We start from the raw sequence: 24,240 nt of genomic DNA on the forward strand, positions 1-24,240 counted from the left end.
TTTGTTTGTTTAAGGGGGAAAGGTTAGTGCATGACCTGTGTTTTTTCTAAGCCTACTAGTCAAATTTTCTGTATCAGCAAATAGAGGACAGAGACAAGGACAGAAACTTTTTTTTTACTTATGAAGAATTTAATAGAGAGTTATCAAAGCTCTCAGATGAGAGACAAATTGGTGCTATGAATACCTGACTTTCCACATTCAAGTCTGATTCATGCACTCACATGCATGCTTGCCAGGGTCATCAATTAGTAGTAAAAAATTCAAAATCATTAGCCAGTAAGTAAAATCAACATCTGTCATTCCATATTCCCACACATTCAGCATTTGCTGACATACTACTGTCTTCTACGATCACACACTTCAAGCGGTTAAAAAAAAAAAGGTGCAAATGGTATGAAGTGCATCTGTAAACAGGCACAACACTGGCCAGCTGGTTTTCTCAAAGCCTTCTGCAAGATGTCAAAAAGAAAAGATCTGTATTCCTATCCTTTTTTTACTTTTGCAAGTATTCTCTTTTTAAGTAAAGGAAAAAAATTTTTAAAGACTTTCATGCCCTGTCTCAAGCTTTCCAGTCAGCTGACAACTTTTTTTCTAAAATCATCACTAATCTGCAAATTAGCTGGCTTGAAGTGCTTCCAGCAGCAGAATCAAAGCGTACATATAATGCTCCTTGCTTCCTCAGAAACTGGCAAAAAATGTTTTGAAGTTTTCACAGTTAAATCACAAGTTTGCTGAGCAGAAAACTCTTATTATGAGGTATCTGTTCAGCATCCAGCCATGGTACCCTGACCTTTATAGGGGCCTCTGGATCCTACGACAGCATGCATAAAACTTCAGTAAGAGAACTGGAGAATCACAAACGATTATCTTTGACACCTTTTGGCTTGCTTTTTGTTATTGTTGTTTGGTTTTGTTTGCTTTTAACTTCTAAACCCTTACAGCAAAGATGTATATCATAAGATACAAGAAATGTATTCATTATAGTATGAAAAACTGAAAATTAATGGGTTTCTTTTTTTTTTCTGATAAGGGCAAATAAAGTCAGGATTGTCTGACTGTTTCTAAGTTTATTTTCTTTCCCATCTTTTATTTTTCTGCATCTAAGCAATCAGAAAAAGGAAATCCAAACACAATCCTTAAGTACGTGCACCGACAGCATAGCAGGACCTCTGGTTTGCACACCTGTATGGCAGTTAGTACAGCAACATTTTAGCCTACTTTTCTGCAGTGCTTAGAATTTTGTGCTCTAGGGCTAGAGCAATAAATAATGCAGTCCATGTACATTATACTCAGTGGAAAGCACCTCTGTCTTGGAAATGCCATCACAGTGGGGAACTCACTAAACTGAGAAAAGAAAACCAAGAAAAACAAACTCTCTTTCTCATTTCTAAAGTTTACCCTAGAGAATAGAGTGGGCACAGCAACTACGTAAAATCTAGACAGGACTGTTTTATCCTGTGTGTATTTTCTAAAGCCTCAGCCTGAGGTTTTCATTTTTGCATTTGTTTCTACTATGAACAGATATTTTAGGAAGTTTAATTCCCAGAATAATCATCTAATTCCACCAACAGGCAGCTCATAACTGTTTAAAAATAGAAAAAAGAAATCCTAAGCTTGCTGAATTCTCTTCTTGTTCAAAAATCACTACCCTGATAACTGCATGTCTTCAGTGCTCTCAACAGGAACCTTCAGTTGGAAGAACATACACAGAATGGGGTTTTCAAACTCAGAAAAGAGCTGGATGTGAATGGTTTCCCATCAAGTGCAACAGCCCAATTTCCCTACACATGAATATTATTTGCCACTTTATTTACAAGGCTTTGATGATTGTATTATATTAAACATATAGCCAACTGTAAAGTAATTTTCCATGACACTGAAATTTCACGCAGGGCTCTGACCCTGGATGGGGGATCGGAAGGCTCAGCTATTGAATCTGTGCAAGACCCACTGAAGTCACACTAAAAACAGAACAACAGGCAGCTATCTGACTGGGCTTTTGCTCACTTATAAAATTAATGGTTTTCTTTCCCCTTTTACTGTACTTGTCTTCCTATATCAAGTAAAATATTATATAGAATGATTAAATTATAAACTACAGAAAGACCAGAAACTTCTAGAAGTAAAAACGAGTGACTCATCTGAGGATAAAAAAAGAATAAAATCAAAAGGAAGTTACATACACACATTATGAAAGACTAACCCATTTTAAAAATACAGCTGTCACCTCTTCATTGCTTTTCCTTCTCCTAATAGTTACCTCACAATAATCTTTAACCTAAATTGGAAAGCTATTCACCTGAAACACTGCTTAATAAGTAATTCAATGTGTGTTCTGGCAAACATCTTTTAAGGAGGTACATCTGAACACTCACCTTCATACTCTTCCTCTCAGTACCATATACAAAGGAAGAAAAACAAAAGCTTAGTTTGAACCAAAAGCTTGCACTTTTCTAGGTTTAGGTATAATAACTATGCAACTGTACCATATGAACATTAATGATTTTGCTACTTTAAAATATTAATGTAACACAGAAATAGCAGACTGATTCTATGCTTATTTACTTCTAGGAAAGAGAGCCTTTGCAAACCTCTTCTCAGATTAATAAATTTCTCCCAATCTGAGTCATAAGATTCTTTCCCCCACCTCCAGGAGYACTCATAGGAGGAAGAAAAACAAAAGACAGACATGGTAATTGGATGGATGTGAGCTAGCTAATCTTTCACAATATTTAAAAATCCCCCTACTGAGGTTCATCCTTACCAGACCAATTCATTTCTTCTTTATTTATGACTGACTTCCAAGGAAGAAAAAGTAGTCTTGTTGCTTATATGGAACTTTTTTAAAAAAGATTTGCAGGAGAATATATTTGAAACTCCATTAACAAAGCTATATCAGAACACAAGTGTAAATAAAAGCATACTGCAGATTCAACAGTATGGAAACAAAGGGAATAGGAATAGTATCACAGAGGGCAAATCTGACAAGTTTGATCTAGAATATTGTACATGAGTTTGTCAGAAGCAATGAACTTGGCTTCTGTTCCTACCACTTACTTTTTATATTCTTTGAGTATATAATCACTAGACTCTTAAAATACAGACTCTCTAAAAATATAGACTTCATTAAGTATAAATATTGATCTATATTTCCATTATAAGATCTTCATTTACAGTTTACTTTATTACTGTACCTTGTGAATAAAAAGGCAAGAGGGGGGAAAGGAAAAGTACATCAGTGTTCAAAGCTATTTGGGGAAAAATTGTGAGAAAACAGTTTTTAAAGCAATGCAGAAGTATCTGGCTGAACAAACCACTAAATATTGGAAGTCCGCACTAGCACATTTCTGTCTTTGCAGAACATCAAATGATTCTTATGAAATATTTACTGAAATACTTATTGCACAAAAATAAAAAATTAAAAAACATTGAATGAAAAATGAAAAATGTAGTATTTAATATAAAAAGTCCCAATGCAACCTATTATTCCCACCAGACTTACCAGGCGCCTCCTCTCCTCTTCAACAGCAATCAGGAGCCGGGCAAACTCTTTCAGTGACTGAGCTGAAAAGAAAACCAAAAAAAGAATGTCCAGATCAACATTATATTTTAAAAGACCAGATAAGTCTGTGAACCAGACTGAAAACATAGTGATAAGATACTATTCTTGCATAGTACTTCACTGAGGAGGTCAGTAGTCATTAACTATTTAAAAATGAGGCACAGAGCACTGAAGTGAACAGCAGGTCAACAGCAGGTGAAGAGAGAGGACCTCAGATTCCAGGAAAGAACTCTAGTCCTAAGAGTCCTATGTACAAAAAAATAAAAGTCTAAAAGAAATATGGCAAACTCGTTATCCTGAAATGTGCAGAGGTCATTCTCAAAACAGAAGAGGAAATAATTCTATATGCAGTTACAAAATTCACTCTAACACACAAGCAGCAGGAAGAAACTTGAAAGAAAAATCCTGAGTTTCTCCTATTAAAGAGCAGCAACAAATATTCCAAAGAACTATGAAAACTATTCAGTTAAAAATATGAATGCCAACATCTTAGAAGAAATACATTACTTATGCCAACTATTTAGGTCTAGGGGCTCCTTGGCTTTCTGTTTTGCAAGGACAAGCTCTCTCAGGTGACAAAAGCAGAACAGATGATCAGTTTATAAAAAACTTAGAATTCTGCACCTACTGTAAGAGAATCTTTGCTCGAAACTACCTTAAAATATAAGTCAAAGGGTTATACCGAAAGTCAATAGAAACATGATAAAAGCATTAACCCGTAAAACAGGGCAAGAAAGGGGAAAACATTCCAAAAACTCTGGGAAATGGTCATTGTCTAGAAGAGTGTCCAACTAGTGACACTAAGGAGACTACTGTAATCCGAAAAGACCTCCTTTACATCCGTATCACAGCACTGAGCTAGAAAACGGGGATTTCCATACCATGTATGCATTGCAACAATCATCTGTGACATGATGCTTCATAGTGTCATACATAATCATCTTTTTCCTGTTTTAAACAAGTGAATAACTACCTTCTTCCAAATAACTCAACATGAACAACGTGATACTGGTCTCCAAAAAATTTACTGATAAGACAAGTAGCATGCCTTCGGAAAAGAGGGCATTGAGACAGTCTTGCATGGCCAGCTGAGAGGATGATAAGCAAGGCTTCATTCTGATGTAGGCTAGTGGTGCAAATCTTTCTAGGAAAATCCTATCTTTCCATCTATATTACTTTCCCAAGGGCATATGGGTTGTTCAGAATTCAGCATCATAGCTCCACAGGCAAAAATGCAAGATAAGAAGCTTTTACAGTTAACTAACATATGCTACTGAGTGTAGGCTAACAGAACTCCTGCCCTCTTAGTTATTTTTCCATTTTCTTTTGTTACCAGATCTATCGCTCTCCAATAATAAAGCTTCATCCACTTCCAACTTCCCTGAAAGATTTTTGGAAATAAGTACATTTTCTATAGGACCTGTTACGTTCCGTTACTTTCTAAGAGGAAGCCACTACGCAGCTTGCCTTGGCTGTGTTTTCAGTATCTACAAACTGTTACTTAGCTTTAAGACCATACCCAAATAGCTTTATCCCTTATCCCATCTAGACTTTGCAGAGGTCACTACTGCAATCTTCTTGCTCTCTTTTAACTTATACAACTGAAAAACATTTTGCTGTTTGTTCCAGGTTCTTCTGCAAGATCTTACRTAGTTTAATTTCTGTAATTGTAATGCTACACCTGCATGGCTTGACCTCTGATTCTTTCTCTGCTGACAAATCCTTTTTCCCGTCATTACTCATGAGCTCTTGTTTATTCCAAATACACTTGGTGAGTTAGATATCCATCCAGCTGGGTTTGAAGCCTTTTCCTCCAAGTTTTTTCTTTTTGCTCAGAAAACAATCATCAGATAATTTTGGCACCTTTCAAGTAAAAGAAATTCTAAGCCTCCGTTACAAGCTCTGAGCTCCTCAACTCAGGTTTACTAGATGAGTCCTTTAGTTTATCAGCGTTAATTCTTGACATCAAGAGCTCAGTTTCATAACCACCGAATTAAATTGACCACTATGTCAGCTCATAACATCCCACCTATCAAAATAAAGTATAGAAACGGCTGATGAACTGAGTCGTGAAGTTATCAGATGAGATACCTCTTGACTACTACGTTCAAAAATATCTGTGTACCCATTATGAAACTGTAAAAACAAAATAAATAACAAGTATCCCCAATAAAATTAACAAGAGACTATCCTTACCAGTAAAAAAACAGGACAGAGTCAGCTTATCATTTGCAYCACATGGCAGGGTGATTCTTTACCCTCCATTAAAAAATTAATTTTTTCAAATAAAATAGGATAAACATACTGTTTGAATGTTATTACCTATTCAGGGAATTAGGATGCACTTTAGAAAAACAGCTGAATTTCTAGTAAAGTCAGCAACATAAATTGTTTCCAGATTATTTCACTGAAATAAACGGTCATTTTTAAACCACAAGATGATGTGTTATTGCAGTCACATGTTGAGATTCCATTCCCCCCTCTTTTTTTTTTTTTTTTTTWTTKTGGAGTCACTTATAGTAACAGAATTATTTCAAATAGAAATTATCATACTAAGCACTATAGCTGTGTAATTAGGGCAGATCCAAAACACACTGAAGTATAAAGTTTTTCCCACCACACCAAGCCTTATGGTACTCTAAGTTTCTGAGCACATCATTAAAATCATTTTTAATACAACAAAGGCTCATGACATAACTTTATCATTACAGAGCTTGAAGAAAAATATGATTTTACACCTTTGAACAGCTGAGTACAAATATGGCCAGTCTCCAGCCCCCAAATATGGGGAAACTTCTTCTAAATCAAATGGAGGGGGGCATGTGGGGGAGCAAACAAGGAAAAGCAATATTGGTGAGAAGAAAAAAGTATGCTTTCTGGTCAGACAATATTCAGTGYTCTTAGGAGCAAAAAGATAGTAAATTAACAACAGCAGGAAGCAGAAACTAGGCAGAAGAATGACTGGAAACTGTGAGGAGGAACTAAAAGCAATAAGAGAAGCTTCTGCTGCATCTTCCTAATTTCAAAGTAGAACTAGAGGCTTTTTAATTTCTAAATTGAAACTTTTGCTTAGGATATAAATAAAACCAGGTCAGCTAAAGAAAAAAAAAAAGCTACAAGAATATGTTCTGTGAGTATGCATACTAATGTTTTCTCAATGTATAACACACTGAAATATAAAAGGAATAATAATACATCCTGTATACAATGCCTCAGCTAAGCCTGAGAAGCTGCCTCCATCTTCCCCCTTTCTGTTCCCCTCACTTTTGGGGGGATTATAAAGGTCAAAGCTTCACTAAATGCACAGAATCTACATTCTTCAGCAGCACTGTCTAAAACAAATCATTTCCCTGATCCTTGAACGACCTCCCTCGCAAAGGCATCTCCACATCAACACTGACTACAGCTCCACTCTTCGCTGCCTGCCACCGTCCACATTCAGTTGGTGCCCACAGAAGCGTGCCAAGTATCCCGGCCTGCCACAGCACGTACGGAGCGGAAAACCCCAGGCACATCGTGCAATTCAGATGTATTGAAGGCTGCATTTCTAGTACATCGATAGACCCCTCAGCAACGAGGATGTCTCTGGTGGCCTCCCTGGTTTTTCTGCCCTTGCGATGGCACCACATCACCTGTCCAAAAAAGTTTAATCACTGCTAGCTATCCAGCAATATCAGCGAGTTTTGAGCACTTTTGAATCTTGGATGTGTTACTCCCTTCTTCCCATACATCCCCCAGTCAGTCTGATCTCAGTGCAAGCCAGGATCTGTCCCCAGAGAACGTCATCTGGGTCGGGAGCTGCAGCAGGAGGCAGCAATGGCAGGCAAGGCAGCCCCTTCCCCTCTCCCTTTTCCCCCGCGTACACTTTTCCCTCCTTCCCTCCCTCCTTTCCCACAGACGCTACTGCGAGAGCTCTGCCCAGCATCGGAAAGGGGAAGGTAGCCCCGCCGCGAGGCGTGGGGCGGCAGGCCCCCTGGGCGAGCTCCCCGCACCGGGGTGGCCCTCCAGGTCAYACCGTGGGAGCACTTTTTTATTAAAAAAAATAATAATAATTCAAGGTACACTGTGTACTTAAATGCGCAAAGATGTAAAAATCAGAATCATCTGCATTAAGTGTGGCCCACTTTCGCCTGTCAGGAAGTCCACGAATTCCACACAGAAGTCACAACCTTTTCTTATTAATTCTGCAACACGCATTTTTTTTATCCGAATAGACACAGAGGAATTAGAGTGAACTTTGTAAATACAAAAGGGGGGGGGGAGGGGAATCAAGTTATTTTACAAGAGGAAATGTCATAGGAATGTGCTGATAAGAAACGATTCCTGAAAACATACTGGTAATCTAGAGTACAATATGTAACATAATATGYATTTAATATTAAGGTTTTCTAATGCTCTTCCATGAAGCAATTATTGGTGGGCCATTTTTAGTAAAACAAAGAAGCATTACCCTAATCAGCTTACTAATACTTTATTCACTCACTTGATTCACATTTAGTTATGAGATGCTAGTTTACATAATCCGAACAGCTTTACAGTCTGCTTCTTATTTAAGGGCTATTCAAAGGATTTGTAAGATACATTTGGCATTATGGTGGAAGCGATGTCCGTGAAAAGCAACTCCCAACATGTAAGCAGAATTGTGTATTTACCCTACTGTATACTTGTGGTCTCATTCATCACAATTAAAAYGGGTCACCAGCTGTTTTCGCTGGAGTGTTCCCAACCCAGCAACAACTTACTGCAAAATTATCCTCCTTCAGGAAAAGTATCTCCAGTTATCCTATTTTAAAAATTCACTCTGTATTTTTCAATGAAAAGTGCTTTAGTTAGTTTGCTTCATGAGGAAACAAACTAGCACTACAGTTTATAACCTAGAATTCTGATTTACTGCAGTAAAATCAACCCTGTGGTTCATAGGGGGAAAAAAAAAGAACACTATTAACTTTATGAAGGTTTTGTTACATACTGGTGCAGAGAATGTATCACCTGGAAACAAGATACCTACAGACATTATTGAAGTTACTCTATCAATAATTAGCTTAATACTGAAGCACGGTGTTACATTGACAGTCAAATGTTATATACAATAGGTATGATGTTGTCTACATTCAGGGATCAAAGGAAAACAACATATGTTAAACCAAGAACTAGCTTTAATGTTTGTATGGCCAGTACTGAATTCAAAGATGTAAAACCAAGTTTGAAAGGTAATCCTCAGAGATAAAATGGAAAGTTACTGTGGAGGACCTGAACAAAAATAACTGTTTGCATTCACACACAAATAAATAAATAAATAAATTTTTATTTTTTGTTGTTAACTTATACTTACAGACAGATTTAAACAATGCACAGACAATTTTTAAATATGCTAAAGTGCACTAAACAGGATTCTACAGTATTCTAAGCAGCTATCGCCACAATCTTTAAATATGTGAATGCCAGCCTGGAGTATGTAGGTAAATTGTTCTTACGACATCTTACTGTATGTCTTACTGTTAAAGGAATCCAGTTCATTAGGGCACCAAAAATGTGAGAGCCTGCCAAGACATTTCCTTGCATCTTGCTGGGCTGCGTGAGGAAGCATCTGAGACGCTTTGGCAGGAAGGTCAGCCAGTGCATGTGTGCTCTCCAGAACTGGTCAGATCTAGCACAGACAAGTCAAAACAGGCTCTGAATTCATGCCTGAGCATGAATGTCAATTAAAGACTCCAAGGGAGTTTTCCACAGTAAGTAACACATTACCAAATAAGAATTCAAATGAACCTAAGGCCCATTAAGGAAATTTCCTAAGGATTAACACTTGTTTTACTAGACATCAGTGACAGAGCAGAATAAATACAAGATCTGCAAGCGGCAGGAGGGCTGGGAGAAGAGGCTTTTCCAATTCTAAAAGCAAATATATTGTAAATATGACTTAACAGTTACTATTTCACAGAGGCATTTTCAGAGCTTTTAAGTACTAGCATTATTTGCAGCCACAAACTCTATTTCAAGCAGCTTTTCAAAAGCCACAGCATCAAATAAAATTTCCATCCTTCTTTCTGTGGCTTTAAGCCATATTGAAAATACGGGAAAAAAAAGTAGGACAAGTGGAACAACAGCCCTTTTTGCTGATTGGACAGAAAACATCACGAATTTCAGATAACCACTGGCAGGCCACCACAAATACCTGTAATAAAGAGACATTAACCTGCTTTCTCAGTACTTTACACCTAGCAGAAATCACAGATCTCCTATAAAAGACATAAGGGATTTGTAGTGTATCTCTGAAGGTAGTTAAACTGGATGTCTCAAAATGTCATCACTGCAGTAAGTTTTCAACATACCAAAATGTAAATCCAAAACAGAAATGTCTTGAAATAAGGTCCCAAAAGCCTCTTTGTTTTTGAATAGTTGTCTATATGTTCAACTATAATCCATATCTTATATAAAATAGAAAGATTTCCTTTTGCATTGGCACAATCTGGACTATTAAAAGGTTTGTTACCATTTCATTTTCTTCCTTTTTTTCTATTGAGTAAAAACTCTAAAACTCTGAAAATGTACAGATATCTATAGCTTTAAATGGAATTACAGACACAGTTCAGCACAAAGTGAACAAGTTGCAGCATTGGTGAGTCTGCAAACTCTCTGGAATAAAGAATGATTTGTGCAATTCATAAATATTTCATAACCCAATCTGATTAGGTCTTTGAGTACTGCTGTAATATAATTTAAAAAATAGTAGTACAAGACAAATGCAAAATATTCCTACAAAAAAAAAAATTTTTTTTAAGATTTTCAGAAAAGGTGTATTCGGACAAGTATATGCCTACTAGATCTTCCCAATTATTCTTCAGGTTTTTACTTTTTTTGTTGGCTGCAGGTATTTATTTCATCTACCATTTTTACTGTAGGTCATTTTCCCTCACTTTCTAAATGGCAACATTTTTGGAGAAACAGAATCACACAGAATGGTTGAGGTTGGAAGGGACCTCTGGAGATCATCTAGTCCAACACCCCTGCTCAACCACAGTCACCGAGAGCATGTGGCCCAGGATTGCGTCCAGACGATTTCTGAATATCTCCAAGGATGGAGACTCCACCACCTCTCTGGGCAACCTGTTCCAGGGCTCAGTCACCCTCACAGTAAAGAAGTTTTTCCTTATGTTCAGATGGAGCTTCCTGTGTTTCAGTTTGTGCTTGCTGCCTCTCGTCCTGTCACTGGGCACCACTGAAAACAGTCTGGCTCCATCCTCTCTACAGCCTCCCTTGAGATATTTAAATGCACTGAAGATCTCCCCTCAGTCCTCTCTTCTCCAGGCTGAAGAGTCCCAGATCTCTCATTCTTTCCTCATATGAGAGATGCTCCAGTCYCCTAATTATCTATGTAGCGCTCCACTTGACTCACTCCAGTAACTCCATGTCTCTCTTGTACTGGGGAGCCCAGAACTGGACACAGCACTCCAGATGTGGCCTCACCAGGGCTGAGGAGAGGTGAAGGATCACCTCTCTCGACCTGCTGGCAACACTCTTCCTGATGCAACCCCAGATACCATTGGTCTTCTTGGCCACAAGGGCACATTGCTGCCTCATGGTCAATGTGTTATCCACCAGGACCCCCAGGTCCTTCTCSGCAGAGCTGCTTTCCAGCAGGTCAACCCCCAACCTGTMCTGGTGCATGGGGTTATTCCTCCCTAGGTGCAGGACCCTGCACTTGCCTTTGTTGAACTTCATGAGGTTCCTCTCCGCCCACCTCTCCAGCCTGTCCAGGTCTCTCTGAATGGCAGCACAGCCCTCTGGTGTATCAGCCACTCCTCCCAGTTTGTACCATCAGCAAACTTTAATATGGTACAGATCTCAAAGTTTTCCTAAAGTAATTTTTCCTGAAAAGTAGAAGATAAAACAGAGGAGAAGACTAGAGGAGAGGGGGAGGATTCAAAATAGTTGTTTTCTTACCAATTTCATTGTCTTCTGGGCTTCATTCCCAAGATATTAGAAGAAACAGAGTAAATGCTGTCTTTCATTCAGGCTTAAGGTAATATTACTTTTGTATTCAACCAAATTTCAGTTTGCAAGCTAACAGCATGTCAGACAAACTGCAACTTTTAGCTCAGCAGTGGTGTCAAAAGATACATTACGTTACAATTTTAAAGTGTTAAAGAAAATAGTGATAATGGCAAAATAATGGTTCAACTCTTCAAGGGTTTCAGTTTTGTTTAGGTTAAGAAAATAATATTGGATGATGTTAGTTATTCTCCCATTTGGTTTCTCTTACTTCCCTAATCTGGGTATCAGATTTTATGGATCTGTAATAAAGACCTCATGCATTCCTTCAGTCTGTGTTTACATTTATCATGGCCTCCATAAGAACAGAAACAGCAACTATTAGTACCTTCCTGTAATACAATGAAAAATTACTCTGGTAGTGAAAGACACCAGCTGAAGCAAAGATTCAAGTGTACAGGTTTTAAAATGATATGGAAACACCCCCCACACCCACTCTCAGATTGACAGCAAATTCTACCAGCAGACAGTGGTTTAAATTTACAGTCCCAATAACCACAAATTCCCTGGAAGAATTCCGTCACGGGGAGCTACACAAAGGTATATGCAACTATATGCAGACTGTGCTGTTCTCTTTATGCAATCAAAACATGCTTAGAGTAGGCAACGTGAAGCAATTTCAGTCTCAATAAAATAACATTCTTACTATATACTCTGTAATTAGTACTGTAAGTAAACTCTACGAGGGCTTAATCCAATGCTTTTAATGAATTAGTACTATGGCATTTATTTTAATCTTTCAGATTTTGAAGCAAGTTGTACTTAATCCTGAATTTAAACTTTCCACTCTGATAACTAAAAATCAAAAAACTTCCCATCCCATTTCAAAGACTGTTTATCCTGAGTTAATACAGACACGCCCATAAGAAAAATGAATAGTAACTATAGCTATAATAGTGTAACACAGAGAGCATAACTTAAAGCAGTAATTTAGTTTCCTGTGGCAATTCCTTCCCTGAATTCTGAAGAAACATATTTGTTGCCCCATTTTCTCATCTATTGAAAAAAAGGATGCTAACTTACAAGAACATGCCAAACACGTTCGTCATATACCAGGATCAAAAAGAAAGTATGATAAGAGAGAGACAGAGACACAGAGATGACAAATGAGAAAGCAAGGAAAAAAAAAACAAAAACACAGAATGGAGACAAGGGCTCTGCATTGTTCTCTAAGGAAGATTACATCTTCCACTAAAATAATGGCAAGCAAAGAATTTGATCAGAGCATCACTACTGAAATCCACATAACCAAAGATAAACATACAAAAAAACCAGGCTTATCCCCACTTCATTTGAGTTGCAGCTCTGTAAATCCTGGGTAAATGCAGTGGTATCTGGTCCTCTGCATCATAATTTGGAGCATATTGGCTCCCTGTGGTACTAGCACACAGAGATAGCTGTGGCAAGGTAATGGGTGCTCCAAATTCCCCATGAAGACAAAAACAGAAAGCAAACTAGCACAAATTTATTAATATTCTCTTTGCTTGACCCTCCACTGTTCTTTGGCGTTCAGTGCCCATGTTTTTTCAAGGAGTGATCCACATGAAAGGACACAAGCATTTCCTCTGTCCAGTCTCCTGGGTTTTGTCACAATGTCAAGGCAACAAAAGAGCAAAAAAGGCCAGCAAGTTCGACAGCAAAAATGGAATCTTTTGCTTGAGAACCATAAACATGTGCCTCAAAGTACAGACTATCATGCACCACATGATGCAACAAATCAAGATCTAAGCTTAATCAAAGCTTTGCAAGATGTATTTGCAAGTACAGACTAATATGTACATGCCATATTAGGCAAATGAAATTTTAGCTCAAAAATATTTTTATATTGCCCAACTTAATGAGCAAATATAGCAAAGTATTTTATGATGATTTTACTTCTAAACACATGTAAAGCATAAAACAAAGGGTTGCTACTATTAGAAGTAAAAATCCTTTTTCCCATTAAAGAATTGTCGGGGATTTACTGAAAACTTTGTCAGTTAAGTAACTAAATCCAGTTACAAACAGTATCATGCTTGAGAATTCTTTGCTATAAAAGGTAGTTACTGTATCACAGGCACGTAGACAAGTAATGTAAGCCTTAGGCAAGAGTTAAAGGAACGTCTTAAGCCAAGACATTCATGCTTTCCACTCCACTCCTTTTCAACAAGAGTCTATAAAATGCCGCATATATTTATGTACAAATTAAGTAAACTTGCAAGAAAGAAAAGTCAGGTTATCTAGAAGCTCTAGATTCACTGTCAGCACTTGTCAAACACAACACTCAGAGATAACCCTAAGTCATGCAATGTTATGCAATTTAAACCAATCCAACTACTTCACTTAATATCAGTAAATTGACATGCCCTATTCATGCTGAACCTCACAAACCAAATCCAAGTAGAAAATTCTAGATGAATCAAGCAAAGGCAAAATGTTTCTAAAAGTTCCTAAAGATTTTTTAAGGTGGCTGTCTATCCCACAGTATGTTAGTAAAAATAATAATAATAATAATAATAAAGCAATTATTCAAATACCACCACAGTTATAATAAATGCTTCATTCAAAAAACAGCTAATATATCTACCCTGTCCTCTCATTGTATGCTGGTTATACAAGTAATAAATATTTTGAAAATAAATAGACAAATCTCCAAATTGAATTATTTTCTATTTTGCAAATTCTTCTTATAAAATACATTCTGAAATTAATCCTAAAGAATCAGTAACTGAGCCTTATACTTGACAGACTTGACTATAAGCATCAGCCAGAGTTCTACAACTTTTTGTTTTCACTGCATGTACCCAACCTTCACCCTAAAATAGCAACTCCCTATGGCAGAGCTTACAAACACAAAGCAAAATGCTATCTGAGGCCCACACAGTTTACAGTCTGAGATGGCTGGGCAGACAAGAAAACAATCTAAGAACAGTAACATATTGATTCACCCCAATCAAAGCAGTAAGTCAGAATCTAAAACACTAGTAGAGCTTTGGTATAAAAAGCCCAATATAGACCACTACTAGTCTACAGAATCTCTCCTAACATGTGACATCTTGACGCAAGAGCAGAAAGCTTTTAAATCATCTCAGCAATTAAGCTAGCAAAGGTAGGCTCCTCTCTCCATTAAATAATACAGGGAGTCCAAGAAGATGAGTCTCCCACCTTCAGTAGGTCTGAAGGACATAACCGTAAGTCAGGGAGGCATATCTTATTTCAAAAACATGGATCAATTTCTACTACAATTTGTGGAAATATCAGTGGAGAAACATAAGAATATGGTATTTGTTCYGACAAATCCACTCTATTAATGATTTGGCTTTGACAGATACTTTTCCTTTATGAGCTACTGCCCACAATACACAACTGCCGCAGACCATAGTCAGGTGTTCACAAGTGACACACAGAGACTACATATCTCCACTGCGGGTTAATCTGGTTAATCACCACTTGTAAACCACTGGCACAGTAGCTTTTTATTGGGGAGGGGGGAAGCCACTTGCTTAATTTTCTTTTAAATCTCTATGCATAATTCTCCTTTAATATCACTGCCATAAAATATCAGAAGTTTTGACAAGATTCACAGGCATTACACATTTAAGGGAAGAATTTTCAACAGCACTCAGAAGTGACCCAGCTGTTCTGGGAACATCAATATAGGCTTAACCACTGTTTTTATTGAGGGCAGAGCTTAAGCTACTAATGTGGAATGGTATGTTGTCTCCTGTATTAGCAACTCCAGTTCCACAGGGCTTCTCTGCTTCTTGTCCAGAGTAACAAGGAAAACTACCTAATAAAGTATTCCATAATCATCTATTATTAAATTTGTTCTGTTTTGTCAGAAATAAGGGACTGTATGGATCTCCCASATAATCCCACGCAGTCACTTGCTCACACAGAAAACCACATCATAAAAACCCTTTCACAAATTAGTAAATGACTGTTTCTTGTCTCCCCCCTTCCTTTATACTCCTATAGAGAAGTGGAGGCTTCTGGTACTAGCCACTGCCTAGATAAGATACTGATACACTTGGACTGAAAAGGACAAATCTTATACCTCCACGATGTTTTAACAGAATATATATGTAAGAGTTTTAGCCAAGGGGGCACTAAGAAACTGCATTTCTATGCCATTATAAAAGAGGGTTTAAAATTATCACACTTGTCAACYGATATTAAAAGAGGAATCAGCCTCTGTTTCCACCTGATGGAGCCACATGCAAAGGCAGCCACAGGACTGAGGTACCTTTGCTGCATAACTCAACAGGGCGTGGAGAACAAATATTTAATTCATTACCTTTGGTGCAACTGGCAATGAAGCAATTTTCATGTGGTTTCACTAGTCACCCTTTTTTGTGCACAGAAGTTGAGTTCTTGGAGACRTACTTTGAAACCCTACCAGCTTGATTTGGCCCCTATTGAAACTAGTGGCATAACTTTGTATACTGTAAAAGTCCATCACGCCTGAATGAGTCTTTAAGTAAATTAACTATTAACCTTTGACTTGAACAGATCAGACTTCTGCAGAGCTGACTGATATCCAAGGCCTGTCACAGAAAGAACAGCTTTGAAAACCACAGGACTAGATATTCAGGACTAGATAAGATCAAAGGCAGATTCTGGTTAAGTCACAGATTCCTCCAAGCCTCTGCTGTTTTCCTTTGCTGCCTCCTCCTCTGCAAAATCTCACTGGAAAGGACTGTGATATAAATTGACTAGAAACACAAATCATTAATTTTAATTAAGAAAGCAACTGCTACTTCATACTCAAATTTTCTGAACAGATAATAAGATAATATGGAGAAGAGCATTGGGTAATATATCAAATTGAAAAAGTAATATTCAACCCTAGCATTCCATAAACATTGGAACTGGAAGTAACTACAACTACACTTCAGGCTTGCTAGATCACTGACTCTTTAGAGGCGCATCCACACTTCAAATGAGGGGAAGAAGCCAGTATTTCTATCTTTCCAGCTGTATAAACCTTACATGTGGGTGGCTGTATGTGGGTGCTGAAATAAGAGGAAGGAAAAGTAATATATTGCAGAACACAGCTGAGAATCATTAATACTTTTTTCCATTTTGTAAAATTCATTGCATTTATTACTTGAATGGTGAAGCACTTTAATTATGAACAACATCAACAAATACCTCAACAAATGTTAGGTTTGCTGTAATTGCTTTGTTGAATTTGGGCCTACAAAGTGATTAAGGACATCCTGTGTTTAAAATGCTGAACTTTGTACTTTCTAAAATCAAAACCCTTTCAAAAGTCAAATTCCTCATCTGATTTGTTCAAGCCTGAAGATAAATATCAAAGCTGATCAAACCACTACCTGCTTTTGAAAATGAGTGCCTATTGCTCAAGAGGTGTACCAGCTTGACAGCTCTAAAGTGTTAGGTSCTATTAATAGAACAAGTACACTATGAGCAGCAAGAGTAGACACTTCCCTACCAATTATTTTCAAACCAGCTCTGTAAAGGAAATTCTCCAGGCCTCCAGCTGTAACTGTCTCCCTACAGGCATTCACATTCATTGTGTGATACTTCTGCTGGGATCCCCAGTTCTAGAAGTAATCGTGGAGCTGGACAATAACTAGGCTGAGAAAAAGGAGGGAGGAAGAAGAATGTTAAAGGCATGGAATGAGGATGATAAAGTAGAAAGCATCTACAAGAGTTCAAATAATTAATGTATTAATGAGGGACAAAAAAGATGCTTCGCCTTGACCTGTGGCAGGGATATATTTGCCTATTCAGTTGTTCAGATCAAATGTTGACTCATTTAATCTACTTAGCAGAACGCACCAGGACAGCTAAAGCTTTCACTGTCAATCACCTGCATCAACCTCCTTCTGTAAGCAACCCAAGCTCCAAGCCAAGTGGCAGCCTGAGACATCGCAGTTTGCAGTCCTGTCTATTAGGACGAACCGGCACTAATTTTAGCCTCCCTTAACACACCAGCATGTGAACTGCAGCTCCTCTGTTTCACATCCAGCTACTCCTGTTGGGGGAGAAGGGTAGAGCAGACAGGAAGGGAGGTAACTGCATCAGCCACGCCTGTCTAATTTCTACCATTTGAATAAGCACTTAAAGGTAACAGGGAATGAAGCACGCAAATCTTCTTAACAACCTTCTGATATGTATCTTGGAGAAAAAGAAATCAATAATCTAGGCCTTGTTTTCTTATTTTACCTTTTCCTCCTGCATAGATAAAGGCCTACTGCAACATTATTTTATTTCCTGCTTTGTCAGCCTCCTTTGATCCTCTACAAGCAAAAACAAGATCTGTGGGCTGGACCAACAGAATGCCAACCTCCTTYTTCTGGTGCAGATGCTGTTTTGAAGCCTCTATGGGATGCTAGCACTAACACAGGATCCCTCATTTGTTTTGAGAAACAATAGTGTTCTGAAGAAAGGTGGCATTTGTTTAAATATGCAACAGAGATAAAAAATAATGGTAGAAACAGATTTTAAACAAATATTTCAGACATTTCACATTTTGAATGTGCTGAGTACCTCCCATAATATGTTACTGTTTAACTTTTGCAGATAAAAATAGTCCAACAGCAGTAACAAACAAATCTGTTCTGTTCTCACAGGTGGCTTAGGCAAAGCTGCTTTGAAGGTCACCTAAAAAGTTAAGCTTAAAATTCATTCTTCCAACTGGGAAAAATAAAAAGCTGGCAAATCTAGGCAGGTAATCAATATAGAAAAACAGTATGCAATGTTTCTATGCAAATTCAAAGTTAATCACAAATAGCCTTCTATGCTAATTCAGGATTCAATCCTTTCCCACCCATCTGAAAAAACGCCTTTGGTAAATATGTCTCTAATGTGCTCCACAAGGTCAACACACTCAGGCACTGAGGAGAAAAAAAAAGTTATTGGGATGATGCCTACGCTAACAAAACCCATGCCCGGAACTCCACCCTCAAGGTGGCGGCAAGATCCTCCTCCTTTCTTAGGTCTGATAAGGCAGCAATATACCTGAGCCACTGGAATTCTTATTATACTTATTTGACAATGCCATTCAGAAACCTGGTTACAAAGGGGAATTCAGTCCAAAGCACAGTAGAATATTAACTCTAGGAAGAGCCTACTTGAACGTCCAAGCTAATCTCAACAGGTTAATGAGGTGACCTATAAGATATCCAAGTGATTCAGACTGTAGATGGCTAGGGTATTAAAAAATTAATTGTGAAACACCCAGGAAAATCCAAGAACCACTGCACAATAAATTAAATGAAGATACAGCGGCTTGAAATCATGGCCAGCTTGGCAGGTACATTCCTGATTAGCCTCCAAGTGGCTCCAAAAGAGCTTGCATTCTAACTTAGAGATTGCAATGTCCATCTATCAAGATTTGCCTCCACACACTTAGGCATAAAGCCTACGGCAAAAAGCTCCTATAATATTTTCCACTTTTTTTTTTTTTTTTTAATAGAGCACTTTGTGCATAGTCTATTCCACTTAAAAAAAAAAAAAGTAAATTGGCACTTTTTAATGCCTATTAACCTTTTAAACTGTTACAAGAGGTGGGGGAACCTTCTGAATTTTGCTTTTATTTGCATAGTTTTAGACACAAAATTCCCAATGCAGATCCCTCTATTTACTGCTTAGGATGACAGGATGTTATCCTCTAACAAGCTCTCGAAGGGGGCACACAGCAGCTAACTTGAAAGCATTAGGCATGTGGATGCACAGTACAAGCAAAGAAAAGACTGTGAGCTTCTGGCATGCTTGCTCAACTCAAACAAGAACACAGCAGTTCTAACCAAAAATTATGGTTAAAGTTCTTTCTTCGCTTAAAAGAAAAAAAAAAAAAAAAAAAAAAGAGTTCTCCATCCCTAACATGTTTTAGCTGATTTCTGAAAGTTCAGCTTGTAACTAAGCTGCTATATACAACATAATTGCCTGGTGAATTAACAGTTCTACAGATGGCTAGTTACCAGCAATTTTATCGCCCCATTAATGACTTCGGATGTGAGTCAGCAAAGATCATATGAGCCCCAACTGCTAGCAGCACGAAGAGAACTCTGTTCCAACACAGGAAGATAACATATTTTAGAACATCTGACCTATTCCTTGTGGCTCAATTAATAATAATGATTTTACGGAGCTTCATAATCCTATTATATTTCTAAACTGAACATCTGATGCTACTTGAAACATCTGTCATAATACAACTCTGAAACCATTTCTGATTACAGAAAAAAATATATATCAAAACTAACAACCACACAGAGAAATATACATGCCTTTCAGTGCTTCTTCCTAAACAGCACAGACTAATGAAAACCAGATATTAAAGTAAAATGTTGTCATGGCCAACCTTGGATTTTTATCTTGGCGTAGGGGGGATGTAAAAAGAAAAAACAGAATGTATTTATTTGCCTTGGTTACTTTTAATTCTGAAGAGCACAGTCTTACACTATTCATATTAAAACACACTAATTTATGACTATTCCTAATACCAACCAAACAGACAAGACCTTGTTAGAGAAACAAGAAAGCACAATGACAGAACTGTACTGAGTAGTATTTATTATATTATTTCATCTGCATCATCCACAATCCAGATAACACACACAGAGAAGAAAACAGGATAAAAACAGGCTTTTTTATCAAGCCTTTATTACAATGCCTTTTGGGGTTGTATTAATCACTATCATTCACTGTGTTATTTGTTGCTTCACAGATGTCACTTCCTGCATAACTTTTCAACTGCACAAAAAATTACAGCTTAGTTGAACCACATGCCACTGGGGCTAATATCCATGTTCTCGTACCAATTAGCATTATTAGGGCTCTTGTAATGCTGCAGGTCACATGCTGCCACATGCATTTCAAAACAGAGGAAGAGACAAGGCTGACAGTTGTTGCTAAGTGTGCATTTTTTACTGAAAAGGCTAGTAAAACTGGGAAGCACTGTTTCTCAAATTCAGTCTGTTGACAGACCTGAAAAGGCTATAGTATGAATCCTTTGATGCTCAAAATTTTAGAAAAATCACGTTGTATTTGATTTGARGAACAAGTCAGCCTCCTTATTCAAGGAGGAAAGCAGAGTACGTTACAACCTGTGCACAAAATGCCCGATTCTAAAATAAGCACAGTAAATCTCAAAGTTTCTATAAAGAGAATTAGATAAATTTTCATAACTTGCAGCAATGTGGAAAGAATACAGGAATGCATTATACAGTCACAAATAGACATACACATTTTTCTTCTAGAAAGATCATCTCTTCTATAGAAGAACTATTTGTAAAAGAAAACCTAAGAAATCATAAAAATTAGTAATGAAAGAAGAAAATAAAGAGCAAATAAAAATCAAATAATCCAGTAAATTAAATACTAGATAGATTTGTGTAAATACTAAGAATGCTATCATAATTCTGTGTATGCAGAGTCTGTCATGGAGCTTAAAAAAATTACTTTTTACACATGTTGTATGATTTGTGTACTGGAACTAATGACCTGCATAAAGAGAGTATCTAAAAATGCACAGGTTGCAGGAAATACAAATYAAATTGAAGGCTATTATTATAGCTCAGGTTGGCAAGAAGAGCAAAAAATGATGGTGCTTTTAGTTGTCAACTCTGGTATTTCCTTCAAAATAAGCCAAAAATAAACAAAACACTCATGAAACCATCAACTCAGTTCCAAATATTTATTACAGGTAAGGAAAAAACCTTGATAAATGAGTTTCAATTTTGAAAAAAGTTAAAGCTAAACTTTTTGAAGTAATATTTGAAAATTTTGTGTAATTAAGCAATGAAATGACTTAACTTATGTGAAGAGGATACATCCACAGCATTTTGTTGTAAATACATACGCATATACACCCACCTGTGTTGTAAAAATCATTTTTCTACTTTCAAATCAATTCTAYATAAAATAAATCTTCTAAATTAGCAGAATTTTTCTTTTCAAAATGGAAGTAGATTCTTTCTTGTTTAAAGTAACATTCCTAGCAGAACTCAAAACTGGATATTTCAACTTTCAGGAAAAAATTGAAACACTATACACAGTATTTTCCCAATAATATTTTACATGTTATTTTCAGTCTGTTTAGGAATGGTGCTATTTTTTCTGGAAAAAGGTGAAGCTGTACACTAAGGCAAGAAAGAAATATATTAGCAAAACCTTTTTTTTTTCCTAACGTCAGACTGTCTAGAATCATGGATTTAAGACTGAAAAATCAGTAACTTCTGGCTCTGATAACAGGTTTAGTAAAACAATTTGTGTTATTTAAGTCCAGTTTTTCATACTATCTGCTTTTTTACTGGAAAGATGAAATTCTGACAGAAGAAGCCTTGTTCAGAAGGTCATACTAGGGTGGGTTTCCAACATTAAGCCTGTAACAGACGTATTTTATAATCTTCAGAATGTAATCACTGTATTAAGTTCCATACATATATGGTGTTTATGTACAAAATATATCAGAGTATCACTGGAAACTGAGGTAAAACTTCCCACTGGGCTGCGCAATCGTAGATATGATAAAGGAACATTCTTACAAAAAGCGATGAAGGCAGAAGGAGGCCGAGAGAGCACGATTCATCTATACAAAGCTGTCTTTGATGATGACCAAACGTCTAGCTTGTTGGGGATGTAAAGATATGGACAAATTCTAGGTCACTGCTTTAGGGAGATCAAAAATTAAAGTTTATCCTATACAATACACAATATCATTCAAGCTCTGTTAGACTTGGATTTGATTCCTGTCAGTTTACCTTTTACTCTTATAAGCTGCTTTGATGCACACGACAACCCAATGGTTTCTTTAGAAGCCAGAAATCCCTTCTTTGAAGCTCCAAGTGAAATAAATCAGCTGTCAAACTTCATGAACTCTGTTTTTTCCTAAATAGTTTTAAATGCCTGTTTAATGTCCAAACAATAAAATGTCTTGTCTTTTCTACATTTAGATTTCAAGTAAAAATGAAAGTCCTGGTTGTCCTCAATCACCTCATTTTTAAATTCAAAATCCTTATGTCTTTAAAAAATAGTTACTGATTGAATCCAGGAAGAACACGCAACTTTGAGATACTGTAGATTTAGTTTAAATGCATAAAACATGCAAAAGATAAATCTACCAGACAAGAAATAATATGAATAATGCCAAAGAGTACATACACATATGACTCATTTGTAATATAATTATTTAGCAATATATCACAGAGCATAGCAAAAAAGTGCTGCATTCAGTAAATTAGAATATAGTACTTTATGGCCCTGGACAAGAATGCATTTCTACATTTTAAAAGTTTTAAAATTTATAGAGGAACAGAATTGACATACAAACACTGTCCTCTGGGACAGGATACCCCTCTTATACTTCTACACCAACTTTCGAATATATAATGGCATCATTATGTCCTGCTATTTGAGAAACCAGTTTGTATGAGATAAGAAGTTAACTATCTACTGCAGTTGTTAACTAGAAAAATCATATTTACAATTTTCAAAATGTCATCTTAACAATAAATGGAGTAAATGAATGTCTTAAAAAAAAAAAAAAACTTCAAAGTCGCTGACAGTTCAGGAGCTGTACAGGGCACTAGACTGCAAGGCTTTGAATTGCTCTACTTAATTTGTGGCATCAATTTCTAAACATCAATCCATTCACCTGCTAATTAGTAGAAATACACAACTTCTAAATATCAGCAGAGTTATGACTGGCATACTCTCCAAGAGTTTTTAAAGTATTTTCCCATTTTATCATCTCAGTAATGTTTCTAGTTACTGATTTCATAAAGGCATAAAAAATTCATTAGCTGATTAAACATTTGACTTAATTAAAAAAAAAAAAAAAAAACTATGGAGCCAAGAATCAGCATCTTCTCATCCTAAAAACTGACTATTCTGCCTCTTTGTCGCTCATTAGGAGAAATTTCCCAAAGGCATTTTTAAAGTTCTGCCAGGTATCAGTTGACTCTCAGTTCTCTATTGGTTTGTTAATACACACAAAGAAGTTTCAGTTCAATTAACATGACTTGCACTAGCAAACCCATATTTACTATAGAAAACTATTAAATTAATGCCACTATGTCAACTGGTCTTACCTAACAATCATTAGTATGCAAGTATTCTTTCCTAAGTGCTGCCATGATGCTGAGCACACAAGTTTTGCAATAGTTGTCATGCTACGCATTCTCAGTTTGGTGAAGGAGCTACAGTTTGAAAAGAGAAAATAAGTCATGCTTCCCAGCTTAGACTGAATGTCACAGCTAATAAGTTGGGCAACTGGCTACCATTTTTGATCATAAAYTGCATCTTTAACTGTCATCCTGAAGTAAATGAAAAAAAAAAAAATCCCTTTTGAGCTGATACAACAAACTTGATACACCTGAAAAATGTATTTAGTTTAACGCCTGAATAGAAGCAGCTCAATGTTTTCACCCTTCCTTTATACATTTTTGTAAAATATATATATATATTTTATATATACATAAAACGTGTACTTTACTTCTTAAAAAAAAAAAGTTTGGGGAAAAAAGCATACCTGCAAAATGAGGAAAGTTTTAAGGACTTAGGGATAAAAATAACAAAGGAATCAAGTGTTAGAACACAGTACAATAGTCTCTAACTTTTCAGCATCTGGCTTCAGACAAGTAAGCTGTATCTTCAAACTACAGATGTAAGCTAAC

General features: G+C 36.8%; 1 protein-coding gene across 1 annotated transcript in view; it reads right to left on the reverse strand.

Annotated features, from left to right (window-relative positions):
• Nucleotides 1-24,240, reverse strand: part of ARHGAP42 (Rho GTPase activating protein 42) — a 128,014-nt gene that overhangs the window by 102,298 nt on the left and 1,476 nt on the right. Inside the window, exon 2 of the mRNA XM_026073787.1 lies at nucleotides 3,503-3,564. Coding sequence (XP_025929572.1) covers nucleotides 3,503-3,564 — 62 coding nt within the window. The remainder of the gene's footprint in view (nucleotides 1-3,502; nucleotides 3,565-24,240) is intronic.

This window comes from Apteryx rowi, unplaced genomic scaffold, assembly GCF_003343035.1.
Source record: "Apteryx rowi isolate R43461 unplaced genomic scaffold, aptRow1 scaffold_378, whole genome shotgun sequence".
Taxonomy (NCBI): domain Eukaryota; kingdom Metazoa; phylum Chordata; class Aves; order Apterygiformes; family Apterygidae; genus Apteryx; species Apteryx rowi.